At 39.1% G+C, this 17,612-nt stretch overlaps 1 protein-coding gene across 4 annotated transcripts in view; it reads left to right on the plus strand.

Moving 5' to 3' along the window:
* FXR1 (FMR1 autosomal homolog 1) overlaps positions 1–17,612 on the plus strand; it is a 356,275-nt gene that overhangs the window by 4,757 nt on the left and 333,906 nt on the right. For 3 of the 4 annotated variants that reach the window (XM_053710173.1, XM_053710171.1, XM_053710174.1), the window contains exon 2: positions 4,834–4,923. The exons of the other annotated variant lie outside the window; for it this stretch is intronic. In XM_053710173.1, coding sequence (XP_053566148.1) covers positions 4,867–4,923 — 57 coding nt within the window. In that variant the 5' untranslated portion in view covers positions 4,834–4,866. The remainder of the gene's footprint in view (positions 1–4,833; positions 4,924–17,612) is intronic. 4 annotated transcript variants of the gene reach the window in all.

Raw genomic sequence — 17,612 nt, forward strand, 5'->3', positions numbered from 1 at the left:
AAAAATGCTTTTATGGCTATAGCACCTAAATAATGTTATATAATTCTGCACTATGTGCAGAATTATATAACATTATTTTTAAGGTTTACTGTCCCTTTAAGTGACGCGGAAGCAAAGATGGTCTTATCACATGTGCGTTGGGTTTTCCACTCGTATTACAAGTTGAAAGTAAACACAAACATTACGCTAGAATTACTACTTTTTCAGAGCTTGCATTATCTGTTTTGCGAAACAAGTGTCACAAAACACATAAAAAATAAATTAAAAAGTACAGTTTCACTCATAACACCATCTAATAAAATGTATGCACAAAAGGTTAAAATGGCTCAGATATGAGGTCTCAGGTGTTAGAATAAAAAGGCAGGCAGGGCTTTAACATTGAGATATATATATATATATATATATATATATATATATATATATATATATATATATATATATATATATATATATATATTAGTGTAAATATGTGTATATGTAGATACAGAGAGACACACACACGTGTGCAGGCACTGATAAGCAGTAAGCTCCCACTAGTGTATGATATGTGCGTATTTTTTTTCAAAAAGGGATACCAAGCGAACAAAACACATTTGAAAATAGAAGTGAATTTTAAATTGTCTTAAAGGGACAGTCTACACCTTGGTCATCTTAAAGTCTTACCTTAGATTAAGTTGCAAATAGCCTCCTGCACCTTTTCTATATCATGCAACAGGAACAGTAAAAAAGTTATTTTAAAATTAATATTGTTTCTGGCCACTTTGAAATGGCTGTCAAGCTCAGCCCACTAATGACATCCTGATGTGGACGGCATATGGCATCCAATTACAGTAGACTCACTAGTTGGATTCAACAGACTGTCAATGCTATTTAGCAGAGTGCCTAGATGCAGCCCAGATCATGTCATCAGTGGACTGAGCTTGGCAGTCATTTCAAACTGGCCAGAAACAATATTCATTTTAAAATAACTTTTTTACTGTTCCTGTTGTATGATATAGAAAAGGTACAGGAGGTTATTTGAAGCTTAATCTAAGGTAAGACTTTAATATGACTAAGGTGTAGACTGTCCCTTTAAAATTACATGCTCTATCTGAATCATGACTTTCCTATCCATTTAATAGTGTTATACTGTGTATATATTGTAAATATTTCACTTTTTTTTTTTTTTTTTTTTTTTTTTTTTTTTTTTAAACTTACAATTTGTAATACGAGCTCAACCTGATGCGTGCAAAAAGCTTATTTCTAGTGCAGTTAACGCTTGAGCTCCACTTATAATCTGGCCCTATATGTTTAATTCGTTTGCAGGAGTTAGTGTTTTATTATTGCACTATTACTTGCAAGGGTTTTCTTATGCAGTTTTATGTCCCTTTTAACCTTTTAAAGCCATTATGGCATTTTTATTCCGTCCTAACCACGCTGGGCTTTAGCTCCGTTATGACGGAATAAAATGTCCTAGTCGTTTGACTGTCCTGAAGCCAACGGCGCTTCCTGGATCTGATCGCGGTCTGTAGGGCGTGCCTAGTGGCAATGGGACGCCCCCCCGACCCGATCCCATAACTGAAATCTTGCGATCACGTGCACAATCGCTGGATTTCAATTTGTCTTCATTGGAATGTTGTTCCGTTGTAAACAAATTGACCCTGTCACGAAAGGGTTAAAGGGACACTGAACCCAAATTTTTTCTTTTGTATTTCAGAAAGAGCATGCAATTTTAAGCAACTTTATAATTTACTCCTTTTATCAATTTTTCTTCGTTCTCTTGCTATCATTATTTGAAAAAGAAGGCATCTAAGCTTTTTTTTGGTTTCAGTACTCTGGACAGCACTTTTTTATTGGTGGATGAATTTATCCACCAATCAGCAAGGACAAACCAGGTTGTTCACCAAAGGTTGTTCACCAAAAATGGGCCGGAATCTAAACTTACATTCTTGCATTTCAAATAAAGATACCAAGAGAATGAAGAAAATTTGATAATAGGAGTAAATTTAAAAAGTTGCTTAACATTTCATGCTCAATCTGAATAACGAAAGAGAAAACTTTTGGGTACAGTGTCCCTTTAAGGGAAAAAATACAACCCCTTTTTAAAAAAACAAACAAACTTTTGTTTGTTAAATCTTTGATATTGCTATTTAATCTTAACACATAATATTAATTCAGGGCTTGACAAACCCAGGAAGCTACTGGCTTGTAGAATTTTAACCCTGGTTCCTAACTTTTTGGATTATTCTCCATATATCTATATACATATACTGCTCCTAAATTTAAAACAGATTTGTTGACCCCTGTATTTATTATATTAGTATAGTCCTGCAAGTGTTCCTTTTAGGGCCTTTGAAGACGGACGTTAGTTAAAATACTTTTTTGTGATCATATCAGTGGAGCTTAATAAAGCAGTTTGAGGTCAGGTTGTTCTTTTGAGTGCTGAAAACCTTTCCCAACACCACATTGCAGTTAAATATTTCTAAGGGGTCAGTAGAACATTCACTGGAGAGATTTTCTGCAATCAAATCGTTTACATCCCAAGCACAACCAAGCAGAATTAAAGTGAAAGTAAAGTTGCCTGCACCTCTATGCCACAAAGCAAAATACAGCTTAAAATTGAGTTTATTTCATGATTTTTTTTTTTTTAATATTCTATATTTATCACATAAATGTACCCTTGAATTCGGATCACTATATTGCCGTTCCTCTGCCTGCCTCCAAAAATAACCTTTATTTTCTGATGACGAATATCGTTTTAACTATTTCTATTGGTCCCCCAGTGGCGTCTGAAAATTACACATGCGTGTCTCATTGAATTTACTCCGTGTCTAGAAGCGCGTCCATGAGACATGCATGCGCATTGACCTCAACAGGGAAACGGCGAATGAGTTTGCTGCATCGGCACTAAGCGCGCGTGCGCAATAAATTTAACTTCACAACAATGCGCACGGATGAACAGGTAAGAGCGGGTGGGACCGCTCTTACGTGTAACCTAACAGAAGCAGGAAATGAACAGGGGGCGGAGGAAGATACCAGACGGTATAAGGGATGAAAGTATAAAATATAAAAAATAACGAATTACTAAAAATATTGGTAAATTTCTGCACATAGTGCAGGATTATATAACATTAGCTTAGCACCAGCTTTGTAAAGCAAAAGGTTAGATATTTTACAACAAAAACAGAACAACGCTCTTGTTTTTACTTAGCGGGTCGGTTTTCTTCTCCTTGGCTCATTGCAGCACGCTGTCTAATCACAGCTGGCCCGATTGCGCTATTAAACTCAATGTAGCTCGCTCCCATTACCAGACGTAAGTGGGAGCGAGCTACATCGAGTTTAATAGCGCAATTGAGCGTGCTATGACTAGACAGCATGCCCGCAATGCGCTTAGGAGAAGAAAACAGACCCACTCAGAGTCAGTTGTAAAATATCTATCTAACCCTTTGCTTTACAAAGCTGGCGCTAAGCTAATGTTATATAATTTGCACTATGTTCAGAATTATATAACATTATTTGCTAGGTTTACTGCCCCTTTAATGTGTTGTCATTATGGGAGAATAGCAGTCTGTCATTTCTTCGCTGAAAACAAAAAGTCTAAACATTTAGCATGGGGAAAGGCAATACAAAAAGTTTACACTGGAAGACTGAAAAAAATGCCCTGTTGACTGAAAAATCTAAATGTTAATAATTTTTTTTTTTTTTAGTTGTAGTTTATATGAGGAGGTGATAACACAAGAGGCTACCGCCACAGTATATAAAACCTAAAATTAGAGAGAAATCAAACAAAAATAAGTGCAACTTATATTTTTTGCATTCTAGTGCTCAACAAAAATCTAGGAGACAGCCCCAGGTTTTTTTTATGAGTATATAATGTATACCTCCAATGGCTACTGATATATAGTCTTTAGCCCTTTTGCTTTTTTTTCTTATTTTTTTTTATTATTAATTGGAATACGTACCAAATTCAACCTCTAAGTATATATCTGTTATTTTAGGAGTGGACTAGATATTTTTCCCCTTATCTTATAGCTGGTTGTTTACCATTACATATAGATATTCAAGATATTTTTATGTCAGAATGAAGTCCAGGTTTACTTTAAGAGGCCCCTTGCATTGGTGGAGAGCTAACAAAGATAAATAGCCCACCTTGGTGAAATTGATAAAAACCCTACTTATGCATCTCAGGCACCTCAACACCATCTGAGCGCCTCCCCCCTGCTGCAGGCAAAATAGCTTTAAAAAAAAAAGAGCCAGGAGCATGTGAACATGTTGACATTTTTGCTTTTCAATGCAATGTTTCTGAAAGAGTAAATAACAGAATGTTATAAACAGTGGTAGTCTACCTCTTACTAGTTCTACCTCTTTTCAACAGTTTGTGGTTTTGTTTTGCTTAATTATAAAAATGTGTTCTGCTGCTTACAAAATTGGGCAAACAGTTGTGTTAATATAAAGTTTTAGTCTGAAGTTTATATTTATAACACTCAGTATGTGGATTTTATTTTAAATATAGGATTTTTTTTTTTTTTCTACATCCGATTAGTCGATGAATCGATTATGAAAATAATCGTAAGTTGCAGCCCTACATATTTATATACATTGCAAATAGAAACCACCTGTTCTTATTAGATATATACCCATAGCACACAATAAAATAAGGCTACACAATGGTATACCTTGAAAATCCCATCAAGAATGTCCAATAGGTTTGCCACAGTAAAATTTTAAAATATTTTCATGTGGCAATATGCTTCAAAATCAAACATGACTTTATCACAAACTGCAGATTACTCAGCAGTATTTGCACCAATCCCTAATGGACGCATGTTCTTCATGTGTGTGTTTCTCCTTCAGGATATTGACTGACCATGGGCCTGGCACACAGAAATGACGCACATAGCGTCTGTCAATCCCTGCACTGTCTATGTGCCACGTGATCCGCAAGTATGCAACGTCACTCATGACACCAGTACTGAAAAGCTCACAATTTTAGAATTAAAGGGACCATCAACACCAGAATGTTTGTTGTTTAAAAAGAAAGATAATCCCTTTATTACCCATTCCCCATTTTTGCCTAACCAACACTGTTATAGAAATCACTTTTTTTATCTCTGTAATTACCTTGTATCTAAGCCTCTGCGAAACTGCCCCCTTATTTCAGTTCTTTTGACAGACTTGCATTTTAGCCAATCAGTGCTCACTCCAGGGTAACTTCACGTGCATGAGCTCAATGCTATCTGTATAAAACACATGAGCCAACGCCCTCTAGTGGTCACAATGCATTCAGATTAGCGGCAGTCTAATATTAAGATACAATTAGCTAGTTTTTATTTTTTTCAATGTTTGTTGCAGAAATTAACATTTAAATCAATTTGTTAAATGTAATGCATGTATTCTTTGGGCAAGATTTATTATGGGGTGTACCGGGTGAATTGGTTGCAGGCTTGCTCATTTGAGCATGCAACTGATATTTAAGAAGCAGCAGTTTAAACCTCTGCTTCATAAGCCCTCTCCGCCAAACTAGAGTTGGCAGATGAAAAACTACCCTGGATTTATTCGACCGGGGTGATTGACAAGCCCTACTCTTACGATGTTGGTTGCGTTAGGGTAGTGAGGCGGTATTGCACGAGTGTTCCCTCGTGCAATGATAAATATTTAGAAGACCTTCGCCTCACAATTTGCGATAATTAATAAATCTTGTCCTTTATATGCTAGTGTGCATTCAACAGTTTCGCTTGCTGCCGAATGCAGAAGTCGGAGGCTACTTTCAAAAAGAGCCGAATATCCTCTTGTGCAAGTGGAACATCCTAAGATCAGGATTTGAACAGATCATAGTGTGTTCCACTTGCACAAGAGGATTTTCGGCTCTGAAAAGAGGCAAATATCGAATGCACTGCCTACTTACTCATTCGGCAGTGAACGAAGCTGCCAAATACACACCTCTATTATATAGCTTAAAGGGCCATATTAGACAAAACATGACATTCTCTAATTCTTTAGAGCATGCAATTTTACTATTTTATTTACCCTGCACTACTGTGTGTTTACCCCTAAAAAGGTATTGAACACACAGAAGTGCTGTTTGGGATACGTGGAGCATTGCTGTTCCCAAGTGGAACCCACTGCTGATCCAATATTGCAAAGTATTCCACTGCCCCATCCAGCTTTTTTCACAATGCCCCCTGTCTGGAAAACGTTTCTGTGGATAACACAGAGTACCTTTACTAGTACCTCCCCCCCAGCCTATACTACTTGTATTCTTTTCACAATAATCCCTTTAGGGTTTTAGATATATTCTTTGTCCATGTAGCCTTGCTAACATTTTTCAGTATATAGTTTAAAATCTGTTTAACTTTCTATAGGAATACCCTATATGCTGAAGAGTACAGCTACACTCTAAAGGTAGATCAGATTTTAGAATATGTAATTTTGTTTCTTAAACCTATATTTAACCCCGTATTTGTACAGATATAAGGATATTTTTCAAAACCTCAAGTAGTGTGTAGGCCTTAAATTGTGAAAGCCAGTAAACATTAACAATTGAGAACCTTATACATTTTTGTAATTTATCCCCTTTTCATACTACTGGGGACTGATATATTTTAGATTATATTTTGTTATATGTAAGTCCAGATCCTAGTGACTTTTACCATTGATGACTTTTCTAATTCTTTCTTTTCTTCTCTGAATGGTTCTTAGGTTGTATTTTGTTTAAAAGGGGGAGAAAAAAATCTATTTCTTTCCTAAGATATGGAGAGTCCAATACGACATTCAATTACTAGTGGGAATATCACTCCTGGCCAGCAGGAGGAGGCAAAGTGTCACTCCTCTACCCATAATCCCCAGTTATTCTTTTTGCCTCTGTCAGTGGAGGAGGTAAAGTTTGGTGCCTGAAGATTTTTTTTTTTTTATCCTTTTTGGGTACTTTTCCCAACAAGCAAGGATTTGGGTTTAGCTGAGTCCACGTTAATCTCTTTAGTAGAGTAGTGGTGGCTTTTAAGCAGTTAGGAAACGAAGTAAGGACCGCCTCACAACTTCCTAACACATTGCTGCCCTAGTTATAGAAAGTCAGAGTTGGCTACACTGTTCTTTCTTTTTTCTACAGGTCTCTAGAAGAATTGTTAACTGGCACTACACACGTATGCTAAGTAAGGAAAAAGAATCTGTGAAACAGATTCCGGTGCTGTCCCTTCAAATATATACAAACAGAGGAGAGACAGAAAAGACAGGGGCTTAAATAGCACTCATCCTTACTAGATAATTGTGAAAATAGATATAAAAATTATATACTTTAATTTTAAATGTTAAAATAGGGTAGAACACCCCTAAAAAATACTCAAACCCACTACCATAGAAACAAAAAGCAAAAACTAACACCAAACTGACAGTCACTTTTCTCAATGCTATACTTTACAGTGTTAAATTGTTTAAACAATTTAACACTGTAAAGTATAGCATTGAGAGAGGCTATATATTAGCCGAAACACGTTTGTTTTAATTACTTTACCCCAATACTGTACAGTCACTTTAGCCACCTGATGCCGATGTTTCCTGTTATCGGCCAGGAAACAGAAAAGTGACTGTCGGTTTGGTGTTAGTTTTTCAGTATATTTGTCTACAGTTTATTATCAAACTTTTATTTTGACCGGGAACTGCTTTCTTTTTGTTTAGAGATGGCTTCTCTATTTTCTGCAGTTATATCGGAACGCATGCTTTTAGATATCGGCACAGTTCAGATATCGCCTGGAGGAGTTTATTTGCCTGCAGATTTTGCTGCTCAGGTATCTTCTGTGGTATCTGCGGCATTATCTTTTCCTATGATGGGAAAACGCAAAAGGAAAATTAGACATTCAGATAGTAAGATTTCTGTTCCACCTACTGCTATGCAGGTTGCCCCTCCCTCATAAGTCTGATGAGGAGGATATGTCAGTAGCCTCTGAGGGTAAAATCTCACATTCGGACAGTGTGATTCCTTTATCTGATACTGAAGAAATAAACTTCATATTTAAAGTGAAAGTAAAGTTAGGCAATTCGTGATAAAGCTATAAAAAATATATTAAAAATAAACATTACTTCATTTTTTTTTTTTTTTTTTTTTTTTTTAAATTGTTTAATTTTTTTTTTTACAAATTAATTTACCAAAGTCGCTCGCCGATCCTCCACCCGCATGATATATATTTTTTTTTTACCTTTTGCGGTGACGAATCAAGCGATATCTAACTAATTGGTTCCCCCAGTGGCGTCTAAATCAGTTCAAAATGTGCTTAAAATACGCATGCGTCTTTTTAACTATAGCGAATCCTATACTGCTTGGACGATCTCCGCAGACATACTAAACAATGAATCGAGTTATTCATTGTATCTTAGCGGAGATCGTAATATTGTGCATAAATTATTTTCTAGAGAATGAGCACGCTTCCTTGCGTATACGGCTGGTGGGAGGGCTGGTAAGAGTTACGATGAACCCTGAAGAAAGCAAGGGGGCGGAGTAACCTGTTCAAAGGTTAGATCGCAATTATATTGATATTTCACAAACGGTTAAAAATAAAGTTAGCGACTACACTAGTTTATAGTCGATTAAACCATAGCCATATTCATATGTGGTTAAATTTACTTTCACTTTAAGCTGGAACACCTTTGTGTACTGTTAAAGGATGTATTGGCTACTTTGGACAACTCTGATACTTCTGTCGTCAACCCTAAGAAGTCTAGTAAACTTAATAAATACTATGATGTTCCTTCCCCTGTGGAAGTTTTACCTGTCCCAGACGGTGTGACGGAGATTATTTCACAGGAATGGGAGAGGCCAGGGATACCTTTCTACTCGTCTCCCCTCTTTTTAAAAAGAACCTGCAGTTTGTATTGCCACAGTAGCAAGTGCGGCATCTTATTGGTGCAACGCCTTGTCTCTATCAATTTTGAGAGAGACTCCGTTTGAGGAGATAAAAGATAGGAGTAAGGCTAATAAGTAGCCAATTCCTTTATTTCTGATGCTAACAGGCAAATTATTAGACTGGGAGCCAAGATGTCTGCAGGGCTTTGTGGCTAAAATCTTGGTCAGCTGATGTTACATCTAAGTCCAAGCTTCTGGCGCTTCCTTACAAAGGTAAAGCCTTGTTTGGGCCTGGTCTGGCAGAAATAATTTCTGATATGATGGGTGGAAAAGGGTCTTTTCTATTACAAGACAAGAACAGACCTAAAGGACGTCAAAGTAATTTTCGTTCCTTTCATAACTTCAAAGGTCAAGTCTTCCTCTTCCAATCAGGAGCAGTCCAAGTCTTGGATGCCCAATCAGTCTTAGAATAAGGGGAAGCAATCAAAGAAACACTCAGCTGAGTCTTAAGTCAGCATGAAGGGTCGCCCCCCCGGTCTGGGATCGTATCAAGTGGGGGGCAGACTTTCCCTGTTTTGTCAAGCGTGGATATGAGATGTCCCAGATCCATAGGCTTTGGATATAGTATCTTGGGGTTACAAAATAGAATTTAAAACTTTCCCTTCCAGGGGCAGATTCCATCTCTCAAGATTATCTGCAGACTAAGTAAAAAGAGAGGCATTCTTGAACTGCGTTCATGATCTTTCCTCACTGGGAGTGATTGTTCCAGTAACGTAACAGGGTCTAGTATTCTATTCAAATATTTGTTCGTGGTTCCCAAAAAAGAGGGAACTTTTTGACGCATTTTAGACCTAAAGTGCCTCAACAAGTTTCTGAGGGTACCGTCCTTCAAAATGGAAACCATTTGTTCCATTCTTCCTTTGGTCCAAGAGGGTCAGTTCATGACGACCATAGACCTGAAGGATGCGTATCTACATGTTCCCATCCACAGGGATCATCACAAGTTCCTGAGATTCGCCTTTCTAGACAAACGCTTTCAGTTTGTGGCTCTTCCGTTTGCTTTGCCACAGCTCCCAGACTTTTCTCAAAGGTTCTGGGGGCTCTCTTGGTAGTGGTCAGGTCTCGGGGAATTGCAGTGGCGCCCTACCTGGACGACATATTGGTTCAGTCGCCATCTTTTCAACATGCAACTTCTCATACAGAGATCTTGTTGTCTTCTCTACGTTCCCACGGTTGGAAAGTGAATCTGGAGATGAGTTCCCTTGTTCCAACAACAAGGGTGGTTTTCTTAGGGACCATAATAGATTCCCTATCTATGAAATTTTTTCTGACAGAGGTCAGAAAATCCAAGATTCTTTCCTCTCTCTCTTCAGTCTACTGTTCGGCCATCAGTAGGTCAATGTATGGAGGTAATTGGTCTGATGGTCGCTTCCTTGGACATCATTCCATTTGAGAGCTCTACAATTATGCATGCTCAGACAATGAAACTGAGAACATTCGGATCTGTCTCAGAGGATAGATCTAGACCAGTCGACAAGAGACTCTCTCCCGTACTGGCTTTCTCAGGGCACTTGCTTCTGGAGACCTTTCTGGGTGATCGTGACCATGGATGCTAGGCTGGGGAGCAGTCTGGGACTCGTTAAAGGTGCAGGGACTATGGACTCGGAAGGAGTCTGCTCTCCCCATCTTGGAGTTGAGAGCGATCTACAATGCTCTGATGGCTTGGCCTCAATTGTCCTTAGCCCGGTTTATCAGGCTCCAATCGGACAACATAACCTCAGTGGCTTACATCAACCACCAGGGAGGAACTCTGAGTTCCTTTGCCATGAAGGAGGTGGCACGGATTTATTCATTGGGCAAAAGCTCATAATTGTTGTTTATCTGCCATCCACATTCCAGGAGTGGACAACTGGGGGCGGATTTACTGAGCAGACAGACATTTCATCCCGGGGAGTGGACTCTCCACCCAGAGGTGTTCTCTGTTAACCCTCAAGTGGGGGGTGCCTGAGTTGGATCTGATGGCGTCTCAGCAGAACGCCAAGCTTCCAAGGTTCGGTTCAAGGTCAAGAGATCCGCAGGACGCTCTGATAGATGCTCTGGCGGTTTCTTGGGATTTCTGTCTAGCATATGTTTCCTCCGTTTGTGCTCCTTCCACGAGTCATTGCTCATATCAAGCAAGCGAGAGTGCCGGTAATTCTAATACCTCCTGCATGGCCTCGCGGGATCTGGTATGCAGACCTAGTGAAGATGTCATCTCTGCCACCTTGGAGGTTGCCTCTGAGGAAAGACCTTCTAACTCAGGGTCCATTCCTCCATCCAAATCTCGTTTCTCTGAAGCTGACTGCTTGGAGATTGAACGCTTAGTTTTTTCTGAGTCGGCCATTGAGACCATGATCCAGGCTCGCAAGCCTGTTACTCGAAAGATTTACCATAAGGTATGGTGTAAATACCTATTATTGGGCTACTCTTGGAGTAGGGTCAGGATTCCTAGAATTTTGTCTTTTATCCAGGAAGGTCTGGAGAAAGGGTTGTCAGTCAGTTCCGAAGGGTCAGATTTCTGCATTATCCTTTTACATAAGCATCTGGCGTATGTGCCAGATGTTCAATCTTTTTGTCAGGCCCTGGTCAGAATCAGGCCTGTTTAAACCTGTTGCTCCTCCTCGGAGCCTTAACCTTGTTCTTAAAGTTTTGCAGCAGGCTCCGTTTGAGCCTATGCATTCCTTAGATATTAAGTTATCTTGGAAGGTTTTGTTTATTATTGCTATCTCTTCTGTTCTGAGAGTTTTGGAACTCTCGGCTTTGCAGTGTGATTCCCCCTACTTTATCTTTCATGCGGATAAGCGGTTCTTTATACTAAATTGGGGTTTCTCCCTAAAGTGGTTTTGAATAGAAATATTAATCAGGAAATTGTTGTTCGTTCTCTCTGTCCTAATCCTCCTCCTCCTCATAAGGAACGTCTCTTGCATAACTTGGATGTTGTGCGTGCTCTAAAATTCTACCTACAGGCGACTAAGGATTTTCGCAGTCTTCTGCCCTGTTTGTTTGTTTCTCAGGAAAGCATAATGGTCAGAAGGGTACTGCTACTTTTTCTTTCCCTCTGGTTGAGAAGTAATATTCGTTTTGCTTATGAGACTGCTGGTCAGCAGCCTCCTGAGAGAATTACGGCTCATTCCACGAGGGCTGTCTCCTCTTCTTGGGCTTTCAAAAATGAAGCTTCTGTGGAACAGATTTGCAAGGCTGCAACTTGGACCTCTCTGCATACTTTTTCCTCGGCTGAGGCCTCCTTTGGGAGAAAGGTTCCTCAAGCGGTGGTGCCTTCTGTTTAGGTCTGCCTGTCTTTTTCTCCCTCCCTATTTATTTCGTGTCCTCTAGCTTGGGTATTGGTTCTACTAGTAATTGTATGACTTTTGGACTCTACATATCTTAGGAAAGAAAACGGAATTCATGCTTACCTGAAAAATTTCTTTCTTTCGGGATATGGAGAGTCCATGACCCCACCCTTAATTAAGACAGTTATTTTTGACTAAACCTCAGGCACCTCTTCACCTTTGTGTTATTCCTTTTACATTTCCCTTCAGTCAAATGACTGTGGATTTATGGGTTGGGGAGTGACACTTCACAGCTTTGCTGTGGTGCTCTTTGCCTGCTCCTGCTGGCAAGGAGTTATATTCCCACTAGTAATTGAATGACGTCGTGGACTCTCCATATCCGGAAAGAGAGAAATTTTCAGGTACGCATAAATTTAGTTTTTTGTTCCTTATGATTTTGTGTTGCTTTATACAGAGCTAACGTACACATCTCCATGGGTAACCTATTTCAGTAACCTAGCTTTTTTTTTTAATTTGTGACTGGACAAGAAAAAAAAAAAGTTTAAATTATTTCTCTGAGTAATGTAGGACATCTCTAGGTAGGAAAATGTAGGTTAGTGCCAGTTCTCATTTTTAGATGTTCATAATGTAGGAATTTTCAAACCTAAAGGTATGCAAACTCAAAATTGATTTCTTCATAAAATGTTTAATTATACATAGTAGGAAAAAAACTTAACAAAATAACGACAGTGCATTACAAACTCTCTTGCTACAATTTTAACTCTGAAAATTGTGAGAATTGTTTGAATCCATGCAGATTCTGACCCTCCACTAACTACTCAGTGCTTGCTTTACCTGTGTAGTTGCCAGTTTATATCTGCCACAGTAAATTAGATAAGATAAGCAATATTAAATAAAAAAAAAAAAATGCTTGTCCACACGAATGTATTGGAATTTTAAACTCCTAAAGTGACATATTTAAAAAAAAAAATATTACATGTTAGAGCAGTGTTTTTCAACTCCAGTCCTCGGCCTCCCTAACAGGCCACATTTTCAGCATATCTGAACTGGCGCACTGGTGAAATAATCGGCTGATTAATAAACATGGTTAATAATCTGCTCTCTCCTAAGGTAATCCTGAAAATCGGTGGGATAACAAGAAACGACTCTGCGCTCTAATCCAATACCCAGAAAACAGTTGTATTAAGCAGACCCTACCAATCGGCAGCAAATCTGTATATTACAAATTAGTTCAATTCTACTTGATTTGTGTATGTGGAACAATTATAATTTGAACACAAAGTTTAATAAAACATCAATTATTCACATAAATTCATATTGGTGTCATAGAATACATATAGCTGCAAAAGTTTGTATTTCTAAGTTCTTAGTTGAAGAGGATATGTGTCAAAATATCACTCTACCCCGGAGTTCTCCATTCCTTAGGCTTTCTTGTAGCAGGTAGAGTCCAAAGACTCCTTTCACTGTTGGCTGGCTAGGCAGTCTTTAATACTGGACCCGGCTAAAACCTTTTCAAACACGGTTCTGCACTGTACCCTAGTCACTACGGAAGCCTGGAGGGTCCAATTTAGTGCAATGTGCTTTTATATATATATCAAAGGCAGGGAATCTGCCGTAACGTGTTCTAAATTGGACACCTCCAGGCTTCCATAGTTACTAGAATACAGTGCACCATCGTGTTCAAATAGTTTGACATTGGGCTGGTGTTAAAGACTGCCTAGCTGGCCAACAGGGAAATGTTTCTTTGGACTTGGTTTTCCTAAGGAACAGAGATTTTCAGAAAAACAAAGAAGTTCTTCAAGCAACAGTAATAATTGAGGATCTTAAAACTCCCATAAATATAAGGAACACTGTGCTTGATGTGGATGTCGTTTTTTGGGTTCAGCTGCAGAACTCCCTACCGTTAACACAATTTTCTTCTACAAGATATGACGAGTCCACGGATTTCATCCTTGTGGGATATTAACCTCCTGCTAACAAGAAGTGGCAAAGAGCACCACAGCAGAGCTGTATATATAGCTCCTCCCTTCCCTCCACCCCCAGTCATTCTCTTTGCCTGTGTTAGTAATAGGAAGAGGTAAAGTGAGGTGTTAGTTTTAGATTCTTCAATCAAGAAGTTTTTTTATTTTAAAATGGTACCGGTGAGTACTATTTTCCTCAGGGAGAACTGGATTAAGGAATGAAGACATTTTTCTGCCCTGAGGTTGATGATCTTAGCAAGCGTTACTAAGATCCATTCTGGTTCCCACAGAGTTTCTGAAGGTAGTGCAAGAGAAATCTTCAGTGTGGAGAACGGTGTCATGCTACAAGCAGCATTGAGGTATGTTCAGTCTTTTATTTCTGAGGAGACTTGGTGTATCAGAACTGACTGACATTATTTCCCTGTAAGGGAAGGGGTAAGCAGTAGACCGGTAGGATTATGGTGTTACTGAATTTACTATGTTAGATGCACATTGAATTACTATGCTTAAGTATTTCAATAGGGGCTTGACACTGGGTTAAGGCAGTATGAGATTGTCTGAGGGAGAGAGGCAGCTGTGACACTTTTTTTTTATAATTTTATTATATGGTATAAAAAGTTGTTTGTGAAGGGGGCCACATGGCTGGGTAAAACGCTTCCCATGCGGTTATGGAGTCTGTGAGTGCGACGCCCACGGTGGGCGGGGCTTATTTCGCACGCAGTTTTCTCTTCACTAGAAGGCAGCAGGCATTAGCTCCGGTGGGGCCTAAAGTTGATTTTCAGCCACCGGATCATTGTCGAGTCTATTTTGTGTACCCTGAGGGCAGGTAGGCGCCACAGCAGAGCTGTGGTGAGTTGCAGGGGCCATTTTTGTTGTTAAAAGTTTATTTTTCGATATAAAATGTCTCTTTGAAGGGTGATGTAACCTTTACTTATGGGGTGCAATAATTTTTTGCAAAATTGAACTGTTTTTAATGATTTGCTAGTAATAAAAATCATTTTTTGAGCAGTACAGAAAAATTGTTGCGCTTTTATTTCTTAAAGGTGCAGTACATTTTTTTTCAAAAATATTTTTTGAGTCAGTAAATAAGGTTTTTAACGACTATTGTGGCTATTGCTAGTCTGTTTAACATGTCTGAACTTGAAGAAACTCCTTGTTCTATGTGTTAAGAGGCCATTGTGGAACCCCCTCTTACTTTGTGTACCTCTTGTACTGAAAGAGCCTTACAATGTAAAAAGCATATATTATGTAAAGAAAGTGTGCCTAAGGATGATTCTCAGTCTGAAGAGAATCGGGATATGCCGCCTAATTCTCCCCAAGTGTCACAACCTTTAACGCCCACCCAAGCAACGCCGGGTTCCTCAACCGCGTCTAATTCTTTTACTCTGCAGGATATGGCTGCAGTTATGTCAACTACCCTTACTGAGGTATTATCTAAACTACCAGTGTTACAGGGTAAACGCAGTAGGACAGGAATCAATGTAAATACTGAGTCCTCTGATGCCTTGTTGGCTATTTCCGATGTACCCTCACATGGATCTGAGTTGGGGGTCAGGGAACTTTTGTCTGAGGGAGAACTTTCGGAATCGGAAAGTGTTACCTCAGACAGATTCGGATGTGATATCCTTTAAATTTAAGCTGGAACACCTCCGCCTGTTACTTAGGGAGGTTTTAGCGACTCTGGATGACTGTGACCCTATTATGGTACCACCAGAGAAATTGTGTAAAATGGACAAATATCTGTAAGTTCCCGCTTACACTGATGTTTTTCCGGTACCTAAGAGAATCTCGGAGATTATAAAGGAGTGGGACAGACCGGGTATACCGTTCTCTCCTCCTCCTAATTTCAAGAAAATGTATCCCATATCAGACACCTTTCGGGACTCTTGGCAGACTGTCCCTAAGGTGGAGGGAGCTATAATCTATGATAATGATATAGTCTAAAAACGTTTATTTGGTAAACATGTAATCACTGTGATTACATGTTTACCAAATAAACCTTTGTTTTTAGACTATATCATTATCACGGCTTGAGTGATATTTTATGCTTGATATTTTTATCCATTTCTGCATACGGAGTCAAGCTGCTAGCCCACCTGGTTTGGGCATTTCTCCTAAGGCAGATACTACGAGAGAGAGTAATACTGCAAGAGGGGTCATAGCTGCAGGATATTTGCATATTACATACGGCATCAAGGATATTACTTTCATTACGAGAGAGCAGCTACCTGGACAGCTGTTAATGTTCCAGAAAGCTGTTGTAGCACTTCTCAAGTGCCTTACTTCTTGTAAGTAGGATTATTGTGTGGGGAGTGAACAACTTTCAATACTGATTCACACTATGTTGGCGCCTTCTTCTTCTTTTTTGTGTTATATACAGATTTGCTTCGTTTGAATTGCCTTCAACTTTTGGAAGAAGTTTTTGCTGCCATATCTTCATCATTTGAACTTTGGACTGTTGTGATCACACACCAGGATCTTGGGTCTGATTGTTGTATCATTTATTTACTAGCCCTGTGAGATACATATCATTTCACTTAGCGTGTGGGTCACACATGTTTTGTTTTGCACTAAGTTATTTTATGCACTAATTTTCTTTTGCACATTCTATTGTACCTTTCAATTGGAGGTATTTTAGGTTGTTTTTTCATTATTGTTTTTATCTGATATGATTATAATTAGGCGCAACTGACATTCATTATTTGGTTTTTAGCTATAATCTACCCTGGCTAAGCGTACAACTATTCCTATTGAGGACAGTTGTGCTTTCAAAGACCCTATGGATAATAAATTAGCGGGTCTTCTAAATAAGTTATTTATTCATCAGGGTTTCCTTTTACAACCAACAGCCTGCATTGTTCCAGTTACTACTGCAGTGGCTTTCTGGTTTGATGCTCTAGAAGAGTCTCTGAAGGTTGAGACCCCTTTAGAGGACATTTTAGATAGAATTAGGGCTCTCAAGCTAGCTAATTCTTTTATCACAGATGCCGCCTTTCAAATTGCTAAGTTGGCGGCGAAAAATGCAGGATTTGCCATTCTAGCGCGTAGAGTGTTATGGTTAAAATCGTGGTCTGCTGATGTGTCATCTAAATCAAAGCTCTTAGCTATTCCTTTCAAGTGTAAGACCCTATTCGGGCCTGAGTTGAAGGACATCATTTCTGACATTACTGGAGGTAAAGGTCATGCTCAACCTCAGGATAGGTCTATTAAGATGAGGGGTAAACAAAATAATTTTCATTCCTTTCGGAATTTTAAAGGAGTACCCTCTTCTTCCACAAAGCAGGAAGGGAATTTTGCTCAGGCCAAGTCTGTCTGGAGACCCAACCAGGCTTGGAACAAGGGTAAGCAACCCAAGAAGCCCGCTGCTGCTACAAAGACAGCATGAAGGGACGGCCCCCGATTCGGGACCGGATCTAGTAGGGGGCAGACTTTCTTTCTTTCTTTCTTTCTTTACCCAGGATTGGGTAAGAGATGTTCAGGACCCCTGGGCACTGGAAATCGTGACCAACG

This window comes from Bombina bombina, chromosome 4 (genome assembly GCF_027579735.1).
Source record: "Bombina bombina isolate aBomBom1 chromosome 4, aBomBom1.pri, whole genome shotgun sequence".
In the NCBI taxonomy this organism is placed as follows: domain Eukaryota; kingdom Metazoa; phylum Chordata; class Amphibia; order Anura; family Bombinatoridae; genus Bombina; species Bombina bombina.